Raw genomic sequence first — 9,558 nt, 5'->3', positions numbered from 1 at the left:
ACGATGTGTTAGAAGACGCGTCGATGACGTCGCGCGTCGTGTAGACGCCCAGGACGGGATCGGCATCTTGGAGCTGCTCCTTCGTGCAGACGGTCCTCGCTGGGGTATGTTATGACAGAGACGGCCGAAGACGTGGGCGTTGACCATGAAATACCCGGTCTGCCCTGCGCTCTCTCACCCTGACCTCCGATGTCCCGTGCCGCCTCGGTCATGCAAGGCAGCGGGCGCCGCGGCGCCGTGGCGCCAATCGCGTCTTGTCTCCGCCCACCACGTTCGCCGTGACTACCGGTACTGAGCCGTCCTGGGAACCGCCCAGACACTGCGCAGGAGCATGAAGGCGATACGAGGTGCGTCCCAGGGCCGGTCTCCCCGCGGTGCCGCTTACCGCTTCTCACCATCCAGGCGTGCTTCTCACCTGGTTTGTGCGATCGTCCGGCGCGCATATCACAACTCAAACCGTCTATCTGTGCCAGTGATTCGGCCGTGAAGCAGATTCTGCTCACGCTGAATGAGAAGGAGAACTTCATCATCGAGGATCTGGATGACTTTCATGTCGTGATCAAGGCCGATGAGGAGTATCGTGTGAGACGCGAGCTCGAGGCGGAGGTACGTCCGATTTGTGCATCTAACTCCTGCGATGGGCCTGATACCCTTTAAAGCTCGAAAAGAACACATACAGCCTTGAGTGACTGAGAAGCGACCGTATGTCCGATGTCCTGACGATGTTCTTGCGTTCTCCTCGGATGTGTCCGCGATGTACGTATCCCCGACCTACGCCCTCACTTAACGCCTATACAACATCAAATTTTCTCGAGAACCGGTGCCACATCCGCCCACTCATGCGCCGCCTTTTTCAACCTGTCCGCCCGTGCCTTCATGTCCAACAAACGCTGCCTCAGAATAGCCACAGCTCGAGCATCCCGGACCCGGTCAAGCCTCAACTCGTCCACCAGACACAACACGCAGGGACTCGTGGTGTTGTCAGTCTGAGCAAACAACACATGAAGTGTCTGCGGCATCCTGAATCGTACCGGCTTGTCTTAGCCTTGATGGTGCCAATAGAGATAAATCATGTAGGCGGCCTAGGTGACTAGAAAGGGATGGTAAGTCAAATGTCTTTTCGATGCTGTTGCGCTCCCTCCGGACTCGGAGTCCGCGATGTACGTATCTCCGGTCTACACCCTCACTTCGTAAGATGCTGTTGTCTGGCGGCGCTGAACGAGCGACTGCGACCAAGCCGGCGCACATGGACGGTACTCTCATAGTGACCACGAAGACGCTGAACACTGAAATGTACGTCAGATGGGGAAAGAAGCTATCGGTACTGGCGCTCGCGCCGTCACGTACTATGTACTGCGAGCTGCCTCAGTGCCTCTCCACTCTGTGCCGTGTACGATCACACCAGTGGGTACGAACTTGAATCCATCGCTTGGCTTCACAGCATATACAGACCGACGGACGCCTCTCGAGCTTGATATGGGTATCACTGCTAGCATACACGCGCGATCTGGGCATAAGTCAAATATATCCACCTCGGGGGATCGAGCGACGGGGCTTCAGGCGGACGAGGGAAGGGAGGAGGGAGGGTGCACGGGAGGGCGGGTGGTAGAGAGTTCTGTTCTGTAGGGAGGAGGGAAGACCGGGCGGGAGTGATGCAAACGAGCGACAGCGGGTTTAGGAAGAAGGGTATAAGGTATGCGGAACGCGGCGGAAACTGGGATAAGAGCAATAATGATGCAAAGGAAGAATAGGACACGAGAAGTGGGAAGAAAGTCAAGATATGCCAGCGTACCCTCGAGTCTACAACGCCAACGCCAACGCCGACACCACGCGGTCCACAGCCAGGGGAGAACATATATCGTCGTAATGCAACGCAACATCAACATCCAAGTAGGGGAAAGGGTCCGGGTCCGGTCACAGCCTGTGTCCGGGGACGGCCCAGAAGATCATCGTGAGCGCGACGGAGCACGCGGCGACCAGGACGGAGACCCAGATCGCGCGCCCAAGCAGAAGCTTCTTGACATAGGGCTCGCGGATGCCGAGTGTACGGAACGGCGTTGACTCGGACTGGCCGAGGAACACCAGCACGGGGTCGAGCTCGTACTGGTGCGAGATGAGGAAGAGAATGGCGAGAGTATAACGCTGTGGCAACGATGAGCGGCGGGGAATCGTGGTGTAGGTAGTGTACATACCGCTGTTCGGCTGCTGAATATATCTTGTGTGCCCGACGAGGACGGCGGGTGCCTGATCTGGGACGCAGATCCGTCGACGAAGAGAGAAAGAAACGAGGCCTTAGGGTGTTTTTGGGTGGATAGGCCGGGTGGTAGGCGGGTAGATAAACTGTAAGGTTTTTTTGGGTGGATAGTGTGGGGGATTGACTGGACGGTTGCGCGGGTACGTCGATGAAGAGGGCATTCGTAAAGTTGGGCAATGGGGCTCAATTTCATTCGTGAACAGGCCGTACTTGTACATGGACGTAGCTATCCGAACCGGGTACTCGAACGCTGCATTCGCCCGTCTCGCGCCTCCCGATGGGCAAGAGGAATTGGCGGCATCGCGCGCCGCACCGCCCGCCCACATGCGTACACAACGACAGCCCTACTCGAGCGGGAAAGTCGCCCCGCGCACTCCTTCATCCGCCCCTCGCGCCCGTCGTAGAAACCTATTGTTACCCCCGTGCACGAGATGTTGGCAGCGCGCGCGGACGGGGCGGAAACGCGCTGAGCCCGCACGAGCGGCAGCGGTTACTGCGTCTGTCCCGTTGCAAACGGCTCACGCACTGACCTGTCCCGAGAACGGCTCCGCTCGCCGGGAAGACCGATTCGCCCGGAGAAAAGTGGTTTCCGGGACTCCTCGTGCCCTGCGAGATATTCGAGCGGTGTGGTCGATACACTGCCTTGGCCTGCACGAGGAACAGGGGGAGAGACATGGCGGTGTGCGTCGTGCCCGGGAGGAGGAAGCGGACGTCTGCGGTGACGCCGCGACGTTCGCGCGAGTACATGATTGGTGGGCGGAGCTGACGCGCGGGGTGTACTCCCGTGCACGCGACTTACAGGGCGAGCGCTGTGCGGAGTCCCGAGGATGGCGGCGCGCCCGGCAGCAGACGGTGCTCCCTCGAAGCAGGACGTCTGCGAGACAAACCGTGAACAGGGTCGCTCGCACGTGTGCTAACAAGACCGTACCTCCGAAATTACCGCCAGTGACGTCTTGTGGACGCCAGGTTCAGCTATGAGAATCGTCGCTGAGCTCCGGACGTACGTGACGCGTGGCAGAAGGCAATCGCGGGGTTGAACGCCCCAGGTGCGTAGGTGCCGGTGCGCAAGTCCCGATGCGTGAGATCGGTGATTCCGACCTTCCCCGTACTTTCTGCGGCGCCACGACGGGGTTAGATGGCTGCTGTGCGCGCAAGGCGGGTGGGATATACTCACTCACTCGATATTGAGGAATGTCGTATCCATCGGCGCAGATGAAGGCGTACGCCGCGGGAGGGGCGCAAATTGATCTTGCAGCGCCGGGGTGGAGACGCGCGTGCGCGTAGCTCCGCTCGCAGCTGCACTGGCACAGTGCACCTCGCTCAGCGAGTCGTCGGCCGAACACGTACGCAAAGTGCTTGACATCGACGAGTAGCGTACCAAATCGCGGAATCCCCGCCCCCTGCGGCCTGGCCCGGCAAAACGCGACAAACCGACGCGCCGGACCATCAGGACGCCAGTGAAGGGCATCCTGATGCCTCCCATGGACGAGGCGGCCACCCGCGGTGTCGAGTTTGTTGTTCGGCCAATTGTCGTCTTGTTCTGCATGGCCTCCGCGAAGAAACTAGACTGCCACAATCTCTTCCACAAGGGTGAGCCCGTAAGTAGCTATTCTACATACCAGCGCCGCACGCTCACCTGTTCTGGCGGGGAAAACAACTCGCTGCTCCCGAAGCAACCACTGCGAGCCCAGGAGACGTGGAAGGGGTGAGATGTACAGGAGGGCGCCAGATATCGTGCTGGGCGAGAGGGTCAAGGACTGAGAATAACGGAAGTAAGGGCGGGGGATAGAAAACGAGGGAGGACCAGGGCGAGGGAAGGGGAGATGAGGGGGGAGAGAACGAGAGGGAGAACGAGAGGAGAGTAGGGAGAACAGCGAGCCGCTCGAACCATTCTACACCATGCGCGTCCCCAGACGATGGTATTCGTCGTGGGTGCCGAAGTGGTGAGCGAGCGAGCGCTCCGTTCTCGCTCTGCATCAAATTGAAATTGTCTACGACCGCGGGCTTGCGCGTCAACCCTGATATGCAACAGGAAATGGACTACCTACATACCGATCGGCTGTGCCATCAGGAGCGGTCAGAGAGTGTCCTTGGGGCGGGGCTTTCCACCAATCACATAGTCCGCATTCCTGTGCAAACTCATGCTCCTGTGATATACTCGTCAGTGAGTAGCATCCCGCGGACGAGTCCCAGAGCCTGAAAGTCAATCAATACGCATGCGAAACGGCTGCAGGGGGTGACTGCCATACCGGTGAGACTCGAGTCGGGAGCGCGGGTATAACACTGGAACACAGGAATACTTCTGATACTGCCAAACTGGATTGCTATCGACAAAGCGAATACACGCCGTAAGACCAGGAATCGCACCGCCCAAGAGAAGAAGCCCGACAAGCGACGAGTGTCGTTCGGGACATGGCGGTTGGGAAGAGAGCACCGTCGAAGGCCAAACAAGCTCTGGCGCGCGGCGTTTGAGCTGCAGCCTACCCAAAGAGGCAAGTCGCGTGGATCGGAGCGCCGGTCCGCCAACTGTGGCAAATCCCAATCTCTCCCCGCTACCTCCACCACTCGCCCGAGGGCTGGGCCGCCAGCCAGGCCATTCAAGAAACAAAGTATCTTAGTTCACCTTCTGCTTACTTACAAACGACGCTAGACCCTGCCTAAACCGAACTGTCAAGAAACAAACTATGGGTACCGCTCAATTCCCCCACGCCCGAGCCCTTTGCGACCATCCCGAACGCGTCCATATCCACATCGGGCCTCTGCGTGCGGACGAACGACGTGAGTGGACGAGTGTTGAGGTACGTTGGTGCGATCCACGTTGAGTCCGGCATGGACTGTGGCAGTGAACCGAAGACCGCGCAGTGCCACTCGCGCGCAGGCGGCGAGAGAGTTGGCGCCAGCGCGCGATTGCGCTCCGTGGCCGATTCGAAGACGAGTGGATCGCTCTTGATGCCCTCCTTGGGGAGCATACGAGGGCGATTGTAACGGCTATCGAACTTCCGGTTGCGCGGCTTCTTCGTGTCGATGCGTTGACCGCGTCTCGATGGGACACTGCGAACGCGTGCGGCAGTGTCGGATGGCGGCGTCGAAGTCATGGAGTCGTCGTCGACGGGGCTCAAGTCCTCTGGATGGAGTGTGCAGAAGGAGGGGGCGAGGTCGTGCGAGCCAGCGTACTGCGGCTGAGCTGTGATCGCCTCCGGAGGTTCGTAGTTCGGGTGGACGGTCTTCGGGTCGCGCTTCGCGTTCGCGATGTCTTCAGGCGTCGCGCGCTCGAAACGGATCTTGCCACCGTTCACGAGCGCGAGCAGCTCCTGCACCTTGCGGGTCCCGCCCGGAATATTGCCGATGCTCGTAAAGAGGGTGCGGGTCGGCCAGCCTACGAGCTTTTGCCCGCGCCCGATCACGATGTCGTTTGCATAGGGCTTGATGGCGTAGCGTAGCTTCGCGCTCCGGTTTCTGGTGCGCACTCCTGCCCATTCTCATCAGCTGTGATACGACCAGGAACAGGGCACGAACGCACTCACGGAGATTCTCCGTCAACTTCTCGCGGAGCTCGAGCTCGAGCTCGAGCGGTGTCCCACTGGATACGGGCTGGACGCTTGCGGGATGGGGCTCTTCTGGGGCACGAGCAGCGACGACCAACGGGTGGGAAGACATTGCAGACGATGTGTGAGTTTGGGCGGGGACCGACACCATCGCTGGACCTCTGCGAGCGATTATATGGACACGCAGGTGAGTCTTTCACCTTAGGCGATGGTAACGTCCCGAAAAGACTTATTCGGAGACGCTCAGGGTCCCATCCTAGGCCGCCCGCGTTCCCGGCGGCAGCGACTGTCTGGATGTTCTGGCACACACCCGCAGCCATCTGCAAGGCCCTCGCGGATGGGCAATCGCCGGCGACGTTCTACGATGTATCTCTGCTACCTGGATCGCAACATTCGCAGTTTCACCCGCATTCGATGTCGTACGGACGCGGTCAGCGACTCCCCTCCCCATTCGCCTCGTCTCGCCTCGTGCTGGCGGCTACCCGAGGACGTTTCGCTTCCGGGGTCGCCGCGCTGCGATTTTCCTCGCATCATTACACCGCACCCAGTATGGTATACGGCTTCCTCTCCTTCCTCGCCCTCTTCGCTTGAATTCACCCGTTCTGTGCTCATCAGGCCTGACTGCCCTCCCACTGCGGCTCGTCGCCGCCCGTGCTCAAAAGCGCTTTCCACAAAAGGTTCGTCGCGTCTTTGTCCGAACCAACCGCCGCCGACCTTCGCTGGCCTCTGCGGACGCGCCATTTACATATGTAATTGGACGTGCTCTGCCGGGGCTCGCGGTAATCTGAGCCGAGGATCGTTGACATGGTCCCCGCGCGGAGTCAAATGCTGGGACCGCGGGGAGACATCGCAATTGCCGAGAAAAGCATCTACTTCTCACACCGACGCCGGGGAACACGCCCTCTCCGCTGTGTCTTGCACGAGCAACGAGATGTGCACAATGCAGGTAAGTAGTCGCTCTCTCCGCCGGTCCGCCACTGATACACTCTGAATAGATTGTACACGACGCGGCGAGGACCGGGGCGTATGCCCTCCGCTAATAATTGACTCGCCTCAGAGGCAGCACGACGGGGGATAAGCCCGACTGCGAACGCGAACAAGGCGCGGCCCCCGGAATGTAGCGGACAGGTCGAAGGGCTTGGTGAGGCGCGCTGTGCCCTAACAGGCAAGGGTGTTGAAGCTAATCCATGCTCGAGCAAGCCGACGTTGATATAGCAGCGTCATGCCGTCGGGGATCGCGCCGGCGTCGATCTATCTCGGGCGTGCGCCCCGTCTAGTCGGGGCCGTGCTCGTCGGCGAGGCACGCTGCTCGGCCGCCCTGGCAGGCGTTCCAACGGCGCATCAGTGCGCCTTCCTTTTCGCGAAGTCGTCGATGGCTCCGTGGATCTGAGGCCCCCGCGCACCCCAGTACCAGCACCATGGACGTGGGCCACCTCCGGCGCGAACGCACGGCGTCTCTACCTTGAGCACACCGGGTGGAGGCGAACTGGCGATTCGCCGGGGACAGCTTGGCGGGCGGGATCCCGAGGAGGTAAAAAGGTTACTTGTTCGCGGCACCGAGGTTCTTGCTCATGACGCTCACGACAGGTTCTGCGCCCTTCTAGTTGTAGGTCCACACTTACGCGAACCCATTCGCCCGTCTTGCGTGTGCGCTGTTTGCCGTGCAGTGTTATCGGGCGCGGTCTCCTTTGTACGCTCGCCGCGCAGCTGCATGTCGCTGTGCTGGGTACCCCGGGGCAACCGAAGCGTCCGAAATAGATGGCGTCGGGGTCCTTGTACGTACGTACGCGCGTTGGCCTAGCTGATGTGACATTCCTGTCGCGCAAATTTCGAGCTTCGCGGAGACGTCAGCGCGTCCTTCGCGTCCGAATGGCAACGCTGGTGTGTCTCTTTCCGCCTACGGCAGTGAACTCTCGTTAGTGTCTCCTAACTGGCGTCGCCATTGTCCGTTACAGACCTCACGCAACGTAAGCCTCGCCGAGCAGGATCCGGTGCCCATTCGTGCGTCCGCGAGCGAGCGAACACGATGGCCGCGCGGAGTGGTGCGATACGTGTGCGTGGGGTTCGTGCCCGTGCACGATCATTCCGTGGGCGTAGTGCTCCACTTGCAAGGGTGTAAACACGAGGCTGGAAATGCAGAACGCACTGCTCGTAGGGTCCACCGTAGCTGGGGATGCAAAATATATTTCTGTATGGATATGGACATGACATGCGAATCCCGAGCCTCCGTTCCTGCGCGTTCGGTTCGTGTCCTGCGTCCTCGTCCATCTCCGCCGTTGTCCCGCGCTCCGTCGTGCGTCCGTTCGGGTCTGCTCACCGCCTCGAGCTCTCGACGCCGCGATGGACCGTCGATTTACGACTACGACTCGGAGAACAGCGCGAGCCCCGCGAACAGTTTCCTCCTCCGCGCAAGACGACGCACATCGTCGAGGGCTGCTGCATGGCCCGAGTCGGTCAGCTCCTCGGCGTACGCCTGTTCGAGAACCGGACGGGGATGCGCGCGGCCTCCGGGACGCGACGCGTCGAGACGCAACAACACGACGTCTTCCATCCGAGCGCGCCGTCCGTGCGAGGGCAGCGGGCACGGCGGAGCACGGCGCGAGTACGTGTGAGGGCGCGCGGAAGCGAGCAGCCCCAGGCGCGAGAGCGCATGCCCGTGCGCGGGCGCGATCGTGGCCCGCGTGCATGTGGGTGCGCCCTGCCGCCCTTGATAGGTGTGCTCCTCGCTGGGGAGGGGCGCCATCCCTCTGTCCCGCCTCGTACGCTCCCCTCTCGACGCCCCACTCGCCCTGCCCTCCGATCACCCAGACCGCGTCTCCAGCTCCCCCGCCGCGGTGCATGTGCACCGAGCGCAGTGCGCGCCGCTCGATAGAACAGGACCGGTGAGCGTGTGCACTCGCCTAGGTGTCCTCTGCACTCACCGTCCTCGCATGTCCGCAGGCACGGCGCCCACCTCCGCCACCTGCCCCGCCGCCGTCATACTCGTTGACAGTGCTAGCCTAGCGGACGATGAGCTAGTCGTGCAACAGGTATCGCACTGAGCCCGCCCTGCACTCACCGTGATCCCGCGCGGCCCGCCCGTCCTCCGCTCACCCACTCGCATCGCGTGCGTCTGCGCGCCGCGCGGAGTGTGCGTCCGCAGGCAAATACAGCGCGTGAACGCACCCATCCGGTCTGGCATCTCCCGCACTCGCCGTCCTCGCCCATTGACAGGCCCGACACCCGCCTGCGTCGCCTCCGCCCCGCGTCCCCGTCGTTCCCATCGAACGTGTCCCGCAGGCAGAGACGTCAGCGTGGTAGCCTGTCCAAGGTACGGCAGCGTGTCTTTTGTATGCTGCGCGCGCAGTCCACTCACCCCTTCGCTCCAGCCTCGACACACACCGCCCGGCCGCGAGGAGCGTGCGCGGGAGAGAGGCGCCGTCGAGGGCGGGAGGGGTAGGGGTACGAGGGCGTAGACTACAGACATGTACTTGTCCGGAGAGGCAGCCTCGCAGGAGCGCGGACGCGCCCCAGTCGGGACACGCCGCCTTCGCGGAGCCCGCGACGACGCGTGCGGCCGACCGACGCGCAGAGAGCCGAGCGCGCCAGGCTCGTACCACGCGCCGCGACCGTGACCAGCAGGCGAAAAGACGCACCTGCGCTTCGCGATGTCGCCACACCGCCGGCGAGGCCGCCCGCGTCGACACTGTTAGTGCGGGCCGAGCCTCCAGCGTGCGCCGCGAGTCGTGGGCGTACCGTCGAGCACGCGCCTGTGTTCGT

At 61.7% G+C, this 9,558-nt stretch overlaps 4 protein-coding genes across 4 annotated transcripts; 1 reads left to right on the top strand and 3 right to left on the bottom strand.

Annotated features, from left to right (window-relative positions):
- Positions 1–263: 263 nt before the first annotated feature.
- Positions 264–810, top strand: TRAVEDRAFT_172147 (nucleotide excision repair TFIIH subunit). Its single transcript, XM_008043458.1, has 4 exons — positions 264–347; positions 403–418; positions 474–606; positions 660–810. The coding sequence occupies exons 1-4, from the start codon at positions 332–334 to the stop codon at positions 687–689; spliced, it is 195 nt and encodes a 64-aa protein (XP_008041649.1). The 5' UTR covers positions 264–331; the 3' UTR covers positions 690–810.
- A 1,104-nt stretch (positions 811–1,914) lies between these two features.
- TRAVEDRAFT_50665 (uncharacterized protein) lies at positions 1,915–3,001 on the bottom strand (the record flags this gene model as incomplete). The annotated part of the gene is made up of 2 exons (XM_008043013.1): positions 1,915–2,142; positions 2,777–3,001. The coding sequence occupies 2 exons, from the start codon at positions 2,999–3,001 to the stop codon at positions 1,915–1,917; spliced, it is 453 nt and encodes a 150-aa protein (XP_008041204.1).
- A 1,830-nt stretch (positions 3,002–4,831) lies between these two features.
- Positions 4,832–6,351, bottom strand: TRAVEDRAFT_30713 (uncharacterized protein). The gene is made up of 3 exons (XM_008042816.1): positions 6,047–6,351; positions 5,756–5,986; positions 4,832–5,052 (listed from the first exon to the last, which is right to left on the bottom strand). The coding sequence occupies exons 2-3, from the start codon at positions 5,909–5,911 to the stop codon at positions 4,912–4,914; spliced, it is 297 nt and encodes a 98-aa protein (XP_008041007.1). The 5' UTR covers positions 5,912–5,986; positions 6,047–6,351; the 3' UTR covers positions 4,832–4,911.
- Positions 6,352–8,158: 1,807 nt separating this feature from the next.
- TRAVEDRAFT_50663 (uncharacterized protein) lies at positions 8,159–8,542 on the bottom strand (the record flags this gene model as incomplete). The annotated part of the gene is made up of 1 exon (XM_008043012.1): positions 8,159–8,542. One exon carries the CDS (start codon positions 8,540–8,542, stop codon positions 8,159–8,161), a length of 384 nt encoding a protein of 127 aa, XP_008041203.1.
- Between the last annotated feature and the right edge of the window lie 1,016 nt (positions 8,543–9,558).

Source organism: Trametes versicolor, assembly GCF_000271585.1.
Source record: "Trametes versicolor FP-101664 SS1 unplaced genomic scaffold TRAVEscaffold_9, whole genome shotgun sequence".
NCBI classification, from domain to species: domain Eukaryota; kingdom Fungi; phylum Basidiomycota; class Agaricomycetes; order Polyporales; family Polyporaceae; genus Trametes; species Trametes versicolor.
This window is presented reverse-complemented; position numbering and strand designations above follow the sequence as displayed.

Bases quoted from the DNA above. Each gene is read 5' to 3' on its own strand.
- TRAVEDRAFT_172147 (XM_008043458.1), top strand. The intron at 607-659 runs GTACGTCCGATT...TACCCTTTAAAG, and splicing joins GACGCGAGCTCGAGGCGGAG to CTCGAAAAGAACACATACAG.
- TRAVEDRAFT_30713 (XM_008042816.1), bottom strand. From the start codon at position 5,911: ATGTCTTCCCACCCGTTGGTCGTCGCTGCTCGTGCCCCAGAAGAGCCC. The intron at 5,053-5,755 runs CTGGTCGTATCA...GCACCAACGTAC, and splicing joins AGTGCGTTCGTGCCCTGTTC to CTCAACACTCGTCCACTCAC.